The 14,312-nt window shown below is 36.9% G+C and overlaps 1 protein-coding gene across 4 annotated transcripts in view; it reads left to right on the top strand.

Moving 5' to 3' along the window:
- The window catches only part of BRWD1 (bromodomain and WD repeat domain containing 1), a 59,421-nt gene extending 45,153 nt beyond the window's left edge, over window positions 1-14,268 (top strand). The window contains exons 36-41 of one of the 4 annotated variants that reach the window (XR_014580955.1): window positions 57-209; window positions 491-660; window positions 1,831-2,066; window positions 3,048-3,239; window positions 3,698-4,672; window positions 10,339-11,133. Coding sequence is in view for 2 of the 4 variants with exons in the window: in XM_083827448.1 (XP_083683574.1) it covers window positions 57-209; window positions 491-660; window positions 1,828-2,066; window positions 3,048-3,239; window positions 3,698-4,672; window positions 10,339-11,483 (2,874 nt within the window). In the remaining 2 variants the exon portion in view is untranslated. Of the gene's footprint in view, window positions 1-56; window positions 210-490; window positions 661-1,827; window positions 2,067-3,047; window positions 3,240-3,697; window positions 4,673-10,338 lie in introns of all 4 variants that reach the window. The other 3 variants (XR_014580956.1, XM_083827449.1, XM_083827448.1) reach the window with 3 other exon arrangements.
- The last annotated feature ends 44 nt before the right edge of the window (window positions 14,269-14,312 follow it).

Below are 14,312 nucleotides of genomic sequence, written 5' to 3'. Positions count from 1 at the left end.
TTCAAAAGTGTTTTTCCTCTAACTTCTTGAACTATTTCTTTTCATGTTTTATCTAGGATTACAGACATATTATAGACACTCCAATGGACTTTGGTACAGTGAAAGAAACTCTGGAAGCTGGAAATTATGACACTCCAATGGAACTGTGCAAAGATATAAGACTAATATTTAGTAATGCCAAGTCTTATACTCCAAACAAAAAGTCAAAGGTACCTGTTAATATTTTTTTTTTTAATGCAATTAAGTATTATTTTGGAATTAGCTTCCTTATCAATATTTTGAATAAAGTTTCTGGTTGATTAGATATAGGTGAGAAGTGCAATAAATTATATTAAACATTAGTTTGTGCATGGCATGTCTTGTTTATCTAGTGCTACAGTCCATCATGTGCCAGACTTTTTCTATCTTTTTTCTGTACATTTTTACATTTTAGAAATGCTAGTCTTGCATGAAAATTTTGGTTGTTAATATAAGCCACTTTCTTGCCTAGATTTACAGTATGACCTTGAGATTGTCAGCATTATTTGAAGAGAAAATAAGAAGAATTGTTTCAGATTTCAAAAACGGTCAAAAACAGAATGAAAAACTAAGAAGAAACCAGAGGTATACTAGAAGACTTCAGAATCAAAGCTCGATGCAGCAACCTACCAAAATGCTCAGGTAACAAAATTATGAAGATGTGGAGGCTTATCACAGCTGACTAATATTCATATTCACTGACATACAAGAAGAGAACAATTGTTTTATTAAGTGGTTAGCTAATTTTGGTGAGAATTTTTAGAATCCTTTTTCAGTAGGGCAGGCATGCTTAAAAAGTTCTGTTGTAATGTAAACTGCCCATGGAACAGTGGAAGGACTGAAAAATAGAATAGGGGTGGCTTTGTTTTGTTTGCTTTGTTTTAAATACTTAAGTGAGGAAAATCAGTGTTTAATCTGACTGTAATAATTAGCAAAACTTGCTGCATGTATTGCAGTTATTTTACTATGAGCAGAAGAAAGGTAGTCCTGTGGATTTTAACTTACTGTGGCATTCTGTTGCTAATTTAGTATGCATCTCCTCTTTTGAAGGAAAACACACGCTTGACACCACTGTGGGTTGACATGATTAACTCTTGTTGTTAATTTGTATATGGGGTGAAGTGAGATAAAATACAAAAACTAAACATGCTAAATTGTTGGAACTGAGCGTATACTTTTCTGCTGCTGTCCAGCTTTTTTGTCTGATAGTGAAGGGATAGGAATAATCCCATCTAGATCACTATTGTTTTACTTTAGTCAAAAATGATGTCAGGATTACATATAGCATGCATTTAAAGAAAGGATCAAATCAGTGAGTTCCTCTCCAAATGTGCATTTTATTTTAGACTGTAGACTTTGAAAAATGTGCTGCCTTCATGTCTTTAGAACTCAGTTTATCATGGAATAATGTTAATTTGTGCTTTGAGGCTTATGTGCAATTAACAAGAGACTGAATTCACCAGAAGTTGAGGCTGTTGTTGCAATATCTTGGTAAACAATAAGAGGACATAGACCTAAAAGGTATTCAGTGTTACCTTTTTTGGTTTTGATTAGAGATAGAAAGTTTCTTCGTGTGGAACTTTGCTAGGACTGTAGACTGTTATTTTAATGAAAGTAGTTAATGCTTATCCTTGTCAAAATTGTCCCATACCATGTTAGCTCACAAACCTAACTACCATTCCATAAATGTAAAATCATATGGTATATGGTTAATTAAGCTTTCAGAGAACATAATTTTTGAAATACTTAATTGCCGATATTTTTTCATAGTTTACAACCCATGTTGCTTTTACTTCTTTCCCCTTTCAGCAGAAATGTGAAGCAGAAACCATTAAAGTCTCAGGCAAAAATTGATTCTGAGCAGGAAGATGCTTTTAGTCAACCTACCTCAAGCAGAGCAGCCTGTGTTGCAAGCCATAAAACAAATGCTAGCAATTACAACCATAGTTCCTCTGGTGAATCCTCTGATTCTGTATGCCTGGCATCTTTTGAAAGGAATGGAAAAGCTAGATCTACAACACTAACAAACTGTTCTGCATTGTCATCAGGTAAGAAATGTTTGAAAGATCTGTTTCAGATGAGGATTTTCATCTGTCTTATCTGTGAATTATCTACTAATGCTTGTTTATATCTGTGGATATTATAAAAAGTTCTGTGTACTAAAGAATGCTCTGCTTTAACATTCTTTAACATAGAATGCAATTAGCTTAATTTTGTTAATGATAAATCCTGCTCCTAAGCAGAAATTTATTACTAGCATAATTTACATGGAGGCAGGGTTGTCTTGGTTATATATCCATTTTGCAGTCAAGTGTACTTTTCTACGGCCTTGTGTGGGAATTCACAGAAAAGCTGAATTGAGTAAGACTAATGATAAGCATAAGCTGACATACAAACTGCATGATTACTTGATGTTCTTAACTCTTACCAAATACAGTAATAGAATTTCTTCAAGTGGATCTTCTAGGAAAATTGTTGTGGGGAATGGATGCCTCTTATCTGAGAGGAAAATGCGTTGTATGTGACCTAAAATACAGGTTATACACCCATGCATGTCACACAAAAATTAAAATCCAAAATTAGCAAATGGCAAAAGTTTCTGGAGTCATAAAATGTTTCCTGTCTCTTTTTTTTCTCCCCCTACACTTTACCTTGGCAAAACTTCATCTCCTTTCAAAGAACAAGGATGCAAGTCCTGGCAAAAGAAGGGATTTATCAGATGATTCAGGATTTTTTAACATGCTCTTCTCTTAAGTCTGCTATTTGGGAGCAGCTCTGCTATTTTACTTGAAACTTAAATGCAGCTCAAAGAAACTTATCACCAGAAATCTCATAAATGTGGAGTGGTATATTTCGTAGAACTAGCAATTTCATATGTGCAAGACATTACAGCATGATAACCAGTGTACTGTAAGATAATACTGTGAGGAAACTTGAAGATTTCCTGGATGAGCAAAATGTAGCCCTTAACTGCAAGCTAACTGCATGGTTAGAATTCTGATTGACAATTTTTTTATTTTTTTTAACAGAAAGTGAAATAGAAGGTTCTTTAGCTTCTTCATCTACATCCTCTTCATCTTCATCCTCTACAAGTAGCTCGGAAGAGAGCAAAGAAAGCTCTGTTGCTCTTGTGTCACCTCCACTACACAATGGTGTATGTAGGAGAAAGAACATCAACTGTAGAATAACTAGGAATCGAGCTGCTCAAAGAAAACAAACAGGTAAGATTCAAGCAGTCTTCTTCCGAATGGCCAGTAATCCAGGTGTGTATGTATAAAACTAAATGTAATCAGTATTTTTTTTAATTGTTGTATATGTGGCATTGTTTGATTAGTACTAGTTCTGTTGCTCTCAAAATACTACTTTCTGAACTTTTCAGAGGATCCCTTTCAGTACTTAGGGTAGGAGGGCAGAAGCCAAGAGCCTGCTGAGAGGATATGTCTTGCAACTTTTTATATCTTAAAGTAAAAGCAGTAGTTCATAAAGCAGTTCTAGTTTTCACAGAGCTAGAATGAATCCAAAATTTGACATTTTTTTTCTTGCCGGAGAACAAAACCATGTAACTACTACTAGGGGTGTATTGCATTTGTCATGTCTGTAGGTTGAATCTGTTCCAGGTTTGACAAGGCTTAAGAAGCTTCTACTCTTTTAAGATTTTAATCCCTTCTCTACTTTACAGGAACACTTCTGCAGGAGAATGGGAATACAAGAAAAACTGTCAGGAAAAGGTTATATGGAAGTGATTCTGAAAATACTTCAGTGGTGACATCTGAGCCTCTGAGTAATAGTACTGGTAGACACAGAAAAATTCCACGCAGAAGTGCTACTGTGGCTGCTAATAAGTTAAGGCTAATGAGTGATGTGGAAGAAGAGGTTTCAAGCTCAGAAAGTATTGGTATTGGGTGCAAAAACAGGAAACTGCCTCACCGAAATGCCTCAGCTGCAGCCAGGCGAATGTTACTGGAGGGGTCTGAGGATGACGTAGGTGTGAAGTCTGAAAGTGAAAAAGAAAATGAAGAGCAGCTTACCAAGAGGAAAAATCTTTCTCTTCCTGGTTCATCTGCTCCACGAAGGAAATTTGTTAGTGAATCTGAAAATGGAAGTTCAGATTCTGAGATAGACATGCAGGTGAAACAGAAAACCTGGCAAAGCAATGGCCACAGACAGTTACGTGGGACACTCCATTCTGCGTCTCCCAAAGTGAGAAGTCCCACGCAAGACTCTTCAGAAGATGATTCCAAAAGCCATAATTCAGAGGATGGGAGCAGTCAAAAAGCTGATGAGTCAACGTCTGCACATAAGCTTGCAGTGAGCAACTCTGAGGATGAAGTGGATTCTGAATCAGATAGGTGGAATGACAAAAAAATGACTAGTCTGCATATTGTTGCTCCCTTAAAGAAAGCAAAAGTCTTGAGTGACTTAGAGGACACAGCAGAATCTGAAGTGGAAGGCAGAGAGAATGGAAGAAGTTATATTTCGGAGACCTTGGTGCCATCTAGAATTGCAGGGAATTCAAAATCTGGACCTGGTACCAGTTACAATGACTCTTCTGATACAGAATCTGAAGCAAATTCCAATAACAGTAATTATTGCGACACTTCTACAAAAACAAGAAAGAGGAGAAGGAAAGGAAAAACAAAAATCTTCAGAAAAGGTAAAATTACTAAAGCTAGTGTGTCTGATTCTAATGGTGACTGGGAGGAAACGAAGTCGGATTAAAATGGGTAATGACTGGGGGGATTTGAACTGTACAGTGTAACAGTCTTTCTCGCTGTTCTAAAATCTGAACTAGATATCAGGGAGGGTGAATTATAAGGTACGGTGATCCTGACAGGAGAACTGGGGAGTTACCAAACAGCACTGAGAGAAAAGTATTACAGTTCTGTGGTGACAGTTTTTTGGTATTTAGAATTCATGAGGGGTTCTGGCAGTTCTCGAGCAATACAGGGAATACATTTTTCTGTGGAAAAAGTTGTCATTAAATAATGATTGTTGTTTTCATATTTAATCTGCACTTCCTTACCTATGTAGCAGTATATATTAACTGATGCTAAAATTCCTGTGTTGAAGTAGCATTACTGTGTGTGTGTTGACAGATAAAGAACCACTGGCTTTCAGGGTGTTGGCTCAAAACTAAAGTCACGTTCACAGCAACCTTCAGAATATTGCTATCGCATGTAGGTCAAGGCACCAGAAAATCTCAAAAAGAAAAGTTCACTCTCTTTCATCAGCCTGCTGCTTGTTTGGAGAATTTCAGTAATGAAAATCTGAGTTGTAGTTCTGTTACTTCACCCACAAACTCAAGATAGTAGTTCTTTATTTAGATTGTTGCCTTTTCTGTTGGCAAACTTCCGTGTGAAAGCAGATGTACAGACATTTTTTTCATCTGAAGTACCTTTGTAATCTTTCAAAATAAAATTGATAGATGTTTTAATTATTATTTTTTTTTACTTCCATGGCATATACTGGAATTTCTAACTTAATTTGCCTTTTGGAATTTATTGTCAGTGATGCGTAGTCTCCTTTTCAAGGTAGAGATGTTTTGATGCTGTGATGGTAATGTTCTGATGCTTGTCTGGCTTCTCCCCCATTTAAGATTAGGAGTATTTGAGGTTTGGGTGGGTTTTTTTGGAGAGCGTGTGGATGGGGCTCTGTTACCAAATACGGGGGTGACTCTTCTGTTCCTTGCTTTCTCTAGTTTCATGGGTTTATAGGTGTCTTTGCAATGTTGTGACTAACTGAAGCATACGACACTGTTCTAACTAGTTTTTTTAAATGTGCATCCTTACTTTGAGGTTGAAGAGATTTTTAATATGGCAAAGAGAGAAGGTATTTCTGTTCAAATACTTCATGTAGTGGAGATTTGTATTTTTTAAAAGTGGGTAGTCAGTAACATTTTCCGTACCAAATTTGTCCAACACAGCATTTCTAAGGGGAAATTAGCACTGGTCAACTTACAAATCTTTCATTACACATTTTTTTAATGTAAACGTTTCTCCATGAAATACGTAGAAACTGCCACACTGAGTAGCCAGTGTGTGAACTGCAGGGTTTTGGTCTCTTTAGGTTGTCCTTTGAATGTAACATGGGTGTCTTAACTGTTTTTATTGGAGTGGTTAAAGCTTGCTGAAAATGTGATTTATTTTTTTTTCCTGCCAGCTTTTTAACACTCCGGTTAAATTGTAGCTTCTCTTGTATTGTACCATTTACGGCTGGGGGTGTGTTGTTATATTGTCTTCTAGCTATAACTTGGAGCAGAACTCCTCTTACTTACATTATTTTTTTCTTAAACTTCCTCGATGATTTCCTCTTCGATCAGTTTTCAGGTTAGAGTGAATATCCTGTTCCTTTGGATGATGAATGCTTTCTTTCTACTTTATCCTTTAGCTTCATTAGTAGTCAATGTTCATCTATTAGGTAAAACTACCAATCATAAAAATACATTCAGCATTATTTTCAGTCTGTAACTGGTGCCACTGTCAAGGATGTATTAGTAGTTAATGAGCTGCATCTGTTACATGATCGTAATAAAATTACTAATGGCTTTTATAAGAATTAGTGCATAAATGACATACTTTTTACTTTAATATTTTTGCATTTTTTATAGAGCAATCTTATTTTCTACAGAAATGTTTAACTTCTCTGCCATGTCAAACCTTCCAAATGGTGCAGTGCACATGCAGTAGACTATTCTTTTGTCATTTTCAACAACATTTTTAAGGTGAAGCCCTTTTAAAACTCGTACATTAAATGAAGAGGCCCCATCTAAAGTTAGAAAATTCTTATATGTAAGATAAATATGGGGCAAGAGCAAGTATCATTAAACTTCTACGAGGCCATGAAATATGTTCTTTAAATAAGGATGAAATACGGTAATGAATACTTGCAATGTTTGGGTCTCACTGTTAAGTAAGAATGGTTATTTGAGAAGAGGGCTCAGTGAACTGTTTGCTTAGGGGGGGAAAAAAAAAAAAACCACACCATTGTTTCCAATATGTGCAGAATCAGGATGGTTAAAGACAAAGGGCTGAAGTGAAGACCTCTCATGTGAAAGGGGAATGTGTCATTGTCTGTACAGAGTTCCTGACAAGCAACTTCTGGGCATTTACTTTACTGTGGGAGATGTTCCCTACGTGGTGTTGTTGAACTGTTGTCCTTTGTGTGAACTGATACATAGACTTGGATATCTACACTAAACCACATTTATTCTCCATTTCCGTTTATCTCATCCTTATTTTGGGATATTACCACAGGTGGTCAAATAACTATTTTTATATTAGCAGATGCCCATTTTAATCCTTAACAGATAACAGGTACAACAGGCATGCTGCTAGCACAGCCTAGTTTACTGTGGTTTGCCAAACTGGTGTGTGCGTTCCTCTCTCTGGAGAGGCTGATAGTTGCTTGTAAATAAGAAGCTAAACCTGTTTGTACCTGTGAAAGTTATTCATTAGGTGCTGCTGGAGTACATGCATGCTTTTATTTAAATACTTACGTATGTATATAATACATTTATTTGAATATATGACTGTATATGACTCAAGGGGTGGCTGGATATTTCTGCCCAGTGCTGCAGCCCACACTACCAGGTTTGGAGTCTGGTAGCACGAACACCAGCCTTCCTTGTCACAGTAGTAAACTTGATGGACAAGGCCTTCGTATCGTGGTGCCTTTCTTGTAAATGCTCTCCCAGTTCATGTGATAAATGGAGTTTTTTATTTGATCCTCCCTCTTCCTGCCCATGCAATCTGTTTGCAGCATTTAATTCTGGATATTTGTTTTAAAGTTTCATAAAGCTGATGCGAGCTTGTTTCTTTTAGTACTGTGGCGTGGGGGGATGCTGAAGTTATTCCAGAGCGGATTTTAATTCTAGTAAGAAGCTTTAATTTAAAAGAAAAAGAATGGGGAGGGGGAAGAGCTTTCCACTATTTTACTGCCAATTTGTGTACAAAGTATAGGTTTAATATTCTTGTAGTGTGTTGCAGAAAGGCTGGACTCCTCTCCCAAGTAGATTGCAATGCTGCTCTATCCTTTAGTCTTGCATTTGGTTTTATGAATGAGCTGCTGAAACTTTGAAAATACGCATAATCTGTTATGGTAAAGTTGTTTTGTTTTAAAAGAATGAACCTATAAACACCTCTCTATGTGGAAAAATGGCTAAAATGTTTGTGTGCAGTTTTTTTCTTTTAAAGCTGATTCTATTGGGATATTTCCAGATGATATCTAAGTTTTTAAACAGTCATTTCTTCAGGTGGCCAAAGCGGATTAAGTTTTGCTCAACCTTAATGCTGAATGCTGTCCTTTGCACCTTTCTGTATTGCCCTTCTAGAATGGGAGTGTGTCAAAGCAGTTATAGGGGGATCTTAACCCTAAGGTTGGGTTACGCAATTTCATCCACACTTAAGAACTGGTCAAAATGATCAATTTGAACCAGTAACGTGTGTGCCACTAGTATGTTATGATATACTGTTACAAGTATTTACAATACTTTTCCTGTTTCAGGTATAACTTACCACATTAAATGTCTTGCATCTGCCTGTTCAGCCTTACTTCATATAGTAACTGCTATGGGCAGCAGCTATTTGTCTACGTGATAGTATTGGAAGACAGTGTATAATTTAAGTTTCAGCTCTTCACTTTCATGTGAATTAATTCAGCTTTTATGCAGTATTCAGCAGCGTGCTGTATTTTGGCCATAAAATCACACAGTACAAATAATAGTAACACCCATGTGTAATTTCTGGAAGCTATTAAAACAGGCAGTAAATGAATTAACTTTTGGAAATACTGAAAGAGGAATACTGTATGTGAGCAGTAAATAAGAGGATCTACCTTCACATAAAGACCAGGTTTGGCATCTGAACAGATTTTTAATATCGGCATTCAAGTTGGACATATTGGATTTGTCCTATTACTTCTTTTTTAACTTAAATAATTTCCCAGTCTCTTAGAATACATCTTCATTGCATGTATCCTTGACAGAATTTAGGGAAAATGTTGCCCTATCCTAGCTTGACAAGTGATATATTGGGGAATAAAAAGACCAAATGCCTCGCCAGTGCTAAACACAGTAAGCTGGCCAGGAGCAAGGAACTGAACCTTGCTCAGGTTTGTCTCGGGCCGGTGTTCCAGTGCCTGAGGAGCCATCATTCTCAAAAGACGTTGGGCCACTCATTCCAACAGTTGAACAGCATTAGCAAGACGAGCTTTTTTCATCTGCTGTGAAATTAGAGCATTCCCTGTAAAACCTCCTCTTCCCTAAATGTTTGCTTGAAAAAATGTTTAGTTGCCTACCTTTCTGCAAAGGAATACACAGGAGCTGCTGTGATTTTTCCCTCTGTTTGCAGAGTACAGGTAGAGAATCATGAAAAGCAATGAGACCGAGCTAGAACAAAATTGGCTGTTCATTCTGTTATCAGGAAATAATGTCATGTAATATAATGTAGATGATTTTGTGGTTCCCATGTTTACCCATCTTGGTGAAAAAATCAGTAATGGCTCCAAAGAAATAGGAGATAGGCATCAATTTTGAGGAAAGTGAACTTTGCAAAAGACACTTCCACCAAAACAGCAATTTTTAAAAAAAATCAAATCTATGCAAATCTATTTTAAGAACTTCTGGTGTTAATTTTTGGCAGTATCTTATCAACAATTCTGTTTTCATTAGAATGCAAAATGTCTAAAGCATTTATTTTAGTAGCATCATTCATGGTATTTACTGATCAAATATCTGTTTTAAAGCCCAGCTTAAGAAGCAAGTGTTGTATTAAAAATAAAAATACTGATTGGAAGATTCCCTGTTAGAAGTAATCTTGCAGTTTCAGTCTCTAAGGAACTGAACGGTTTAAGTGCTTTCTCTGTATGTGAAAGCGCTTAAAATTGTGAAATCTATCCAGGGCTTGTATCTGCATGAAATAATAATCTCTTTTTTGAACAGAGAGTCTAAAAAGTGTAATAATTCATTTTAAAAAGTAATTTTGGTATGAAAATTACAGCTTTAATGATGGAAGTATTAGTAGTGTGAAAGCAGGTGTTTGCTAAGCTAGGTAATTTGTAAGCTAATTTCTAGAGGGATGCTAAAGAATGTTAATTTACAACCCTTTCATCATCTCAAAGCAAAAGACTAATCCTGAGAGTTAAATATATGCTCGGGACTCGGTGGCTGTATTTTTAATAAAGGCTTAAGGTAAATTCCACATAACAGTTGAAATCAAAAAATGCTTTTGTGTATTTCATTAAACATGGGAGTGTTTGTGCTTAATGAACTAGCTGTTGCAGGAATGTAAGTTATTAAAAGGCATTTTTCAATCTTTTTTGTAGAATCAACGTCTGAGAAGACTGGACAAAGCGGAAAAGTGCTCAGGAGCCGGACATGTATCATTAACTACAAGAAACATACAAAGCTGTCTAATGTGATGGAGAAAAAAAATCCACGAAGGTGTGCCACTCTGGCAGCTAATAAGATAAAGATAATGAGTGATACAAAGGAAGAGTTATCAAGCTCAGAAAGTGTTTACACAGTGAAAAAGAACAGGAGGCAGCTTCATGGCGGTGTATCTGCAGCATCCAGGAAGAAACCAATCAGCAGCTCGGAGGTAGATGTTAGCTTAATGTCTGAAAATGAGAAAGAACAGTGTTCTGGCAGAAAAAAGCTTTCTTGCCCTGAATCATCTGCTCCTAAGAGAAAATATATTAGCGAGTCTGAAAATGAAAAAACGGAATCTGAGGTGGAGGTAGAAGTGACTCAGAAGCAGAATGATGGTAACAACAAGCAGACGCATAGAACTGTCCGTGCTGCAGCTCTTAAAAACGCATGCCACTCTTCAGGGGAGGATTCCACAAACCACAAGGTAGAAAACGGGAGAAACTGGAGAACTTCTGGTCAGTCAACTTCAGCTCACAACCATCATATGAGCAACTCTGAGGAGGAGGTGGATTCTGAGTTAGGTAAACGTGAAACTAAAAATATGAGACAAGTACCAAAAAGAAAGTCTAGAGCTCGCTTCAAAAGATCAAAATTATCAAATGACTTAAAAGAAACACCAGAATCTGAAACGGGCGGGAAGAAAGATGAAAAAAGCTCAGTATCGGAGAACATGGAAACACCTGAGACTGCAGGAAGCTCAAAAGCCAGTTTCAATTGTTCTTCTGATTCAGACTCTGGAACTGATAACAGTATCTACAGTGATGCCACAGAAACAAAAAAGAGAAAAAGAAAAACAGACGTCATTAGAAAAGAAACTTCCAATTTATCTAAGCCTTCCAGAAGACCCCAGCGAAGGAAACGTTGGAAACCTAATCAAGAAAATGACTCTGAAGATTTGGATTACACCAAATATAGAAGAGCTAATCGGCGTTCTAAGATAAGAACTCGAAATAGGGGTAGACGGACTGTGAGATACGACGATTGTGACGATGACGACGACGATGACAGAGGTTTAGGTGACGTAGTTCGTGAAACGTAACCTTAAGAGGAAAAGCCAGCCCACTTTTTTTTTTTTATTATGGTAATAGCACTAGAACTCACGACGGATGCTGGCTCTTCCTTGTCCTACATTTCAGGGAATATATTTATATTTTTCTATGAAAAAGTTATGAATGTGATTAGATCATGACTTTCTCCTTTTCATATTTTGACTTGCACTTGCCTGCCCATGTAGCAGCATTTAGCACAGATGCCAAAATGTGCCTCATTATAGGGGCAATTTTTTTGTCTTTACTGGTATTTTATTACATATAACAAGAGTTTAAAAAAAACGAAGTTAAAACACTGCGCAACAGGTTAATAGCAGTATGTTGAGTATTATTGTTATGGGTGCTGCAATGGAATACTACCTAGGTCATACAACATTCAAGAACAGATTTCAAACATCTCTAATGCTGTATGAAATCATATACAATATTAACAGGCTTATAAATAATAATGTACACTATAAAAATCTGGTGGATGCTAGTGTTGCATCAAAAGCGTAATGAGCAGTCACTAAGGTAACAACATTACAGCTTGTATTAGTACAGATGCTAAATGTTCTGTACGTTCGTAATTGAAAACATACAACTAGGACCAGTTACCAGTGAAAAAGTGTATTTGCCAATTAAAAAGGCATATTGGTGCTGGTGAAGAGAGTTTATGCTGACAGGTAGTACTATCATTAATGTGACTTCTATCCTGTAAACTAAACTTAAGAATATGAAATGCAGGTGAACTCTTGGGCCTAAGGGTTTTTGTGTGTTTTCTTTATAAAATAGAAAAACCAACAAAACACTTGTTCTGTTTTTTTTATGCGTGAAAAGTTTGAGGTGCAGGATTCTTACATTCCAGACCTTTTTGCTATATCTCTGTTGTTCTTCCATATTTAAACTTCTAAGTGCTTTAATGTTAGATTTTTGCATTGATTAAACATATCAGTTTGGACTGTTGAAGTATATCTACCGATTTTTGAAATGCTTGAGGTGGCTCCTGTTGTCAAGAAATAATTATTGCATAGGAGATCAGAGAAAATTTCTCCAGGGAAAAAATGTATAAATTCTTGGTTGGCCTGTGTATCAAACGGGAATGTGTAGCACCTCTAAATTCTTCCCTTGTTTTTTCGTGGAGCTGTGCTGGCTGAAGCCACCAGGTCACTGCCTTCAATCCAACACGAGGTGCTTGGCAATCTCAGCTCCTGTCCCACTCTGCTATAGGTTTTCCTGCCTCTCCTCTGCTGGTTCAGTTTCTCACACAGCTGATGTATGCAGTTCCTGATCTCCTTGTTCAATAGGGGATACGGTAGTGTTAGATCTGTCCTAGCTCAGCTCGTTTTAACTGAACTAGCAAGCTTGTGAGTTAGTTTTCTAGCAGCTTGGACAGGTGATAGTATCTGGAAGGGCTTTGGGGAAAAAAAAAATGTTAGTGCAGCTTTATAATCAGACTTATTAACAAGTGCTTATGCAAATGGCAGTGAAGTAATGGAAAAAGGACCAAGTGCTGCCTACCAGAAGTTAGTGAGAACCACGTCTCCAGCAGTGGTGCTGACATTGTGCCAAAAGGTGCATTGACTATCACAGCATTTTGGATCTAGAATGTCATCTCGGTATAGAGAAGTACTATTTTTTTCCTTAAAACTTCTGTATGAAGTCCAAGATTAACCTAGTTTATGTCATTCTTGCCCCAGGAATTTTCTTTATTTAGTGCATAGTCTTTAATATAATAGCAGAATTTTGTACATTCAACGTACATGTTTATTTGAAATCTTTAAGTTGGTTTATAAAATATGAACACAGTTGTGTTTAGTGATGAAACCTGACTCTTCAAAGTGGCTTTGTGTGTTTTATCTCTTATCAGCATCTCTGTTAAAAAGAACAAGTCAACTGGTATTTTTGTGTTATCCATAAATTGAGTACTTTGTTTAGCAGCTGCTTATAAGTAACGTTCTATGAAATATAACTTCCAATATAGGGGTAAAAACTGGTATAAGAGCTTTTATAAGTGATCATCACAATTTTTATTAAGTTCAAACAGCTAAAATTGGGCTGCTAGGTTTGTATTTATAATTCAGCCTTAGATTTAAAAAGAAGGTTTTCTTTCTTGCCATTCAGATGCTGTATTCTCTGTCATACTGCACTCATGCACTGTATGTTCGTGATGATCCCAGACCACTGAGAGCAGATTCTGGCCTCTGTATTTGTCTATCCAAGAGGAAATTACTAGCTTAGGGGTCGTAACACTTTCTTTTGTAAGCAAAGCAAATACTGTTTTGTATTTCTTGTTTTTATACCCAGATTGCGGAGCCAGGAGGAGGGGAGACGATTAAATGGTAAAGGGATTTTTGTTGCTCTTTCACCCCCTATGAGTTTGGATGTATTTATTTATTTATTTGTAAATGGGGCACGGTTACTCTGAGAACTGGGTCTCCTGAGTCTTGCAGAGAAGCCCCCCTTGCCCTCTTCCTGGTGACCGCAATCATTCAACACTATTTATTATTTGGTCTAGCTGTACTCAGGGAAGTAAAGTGATTTAAGTAGACCTGGAAAAAAAAAAAAAAAGTAGTATCTTTTATTTAAAGCTGCTTAATGTGTGATGCCGGTTTTCTGTGTTTTGGGTGTTTTTTTTGTTTTTTGCTTTTTAAAGCAGGACCTGACTAGGCTAACAGCACCAACAGCGGGCAATACTAAAAGCGCAGGCCAAAAGCGTTAGGCGAAATCACTCTTAGTCCCGAAGACTTGCGCTGTACATGTAGACGCGGACCAAAGTAAAGCTATACGTCTCAACCCTAACCTCACTGTATTATTTGCGAACGCCCGGCACCTCCACT

The sequence above is a fragment of the Anser anser genome, assembly GCF_964211835.1.
Source record: "Anser anser genome assembly, chromosome: 1".
Lineage (NCBI taxonomy): Eukaryota > Metazoa > Chordata > Aves > Anseriformes > Anatidae > Anser > Anser anser.
The sequence above is the reverse complement of the archived record's forward strand: the minus strand, read 5'-3'. Positions and strand labels throughout refer to the sequence as shown.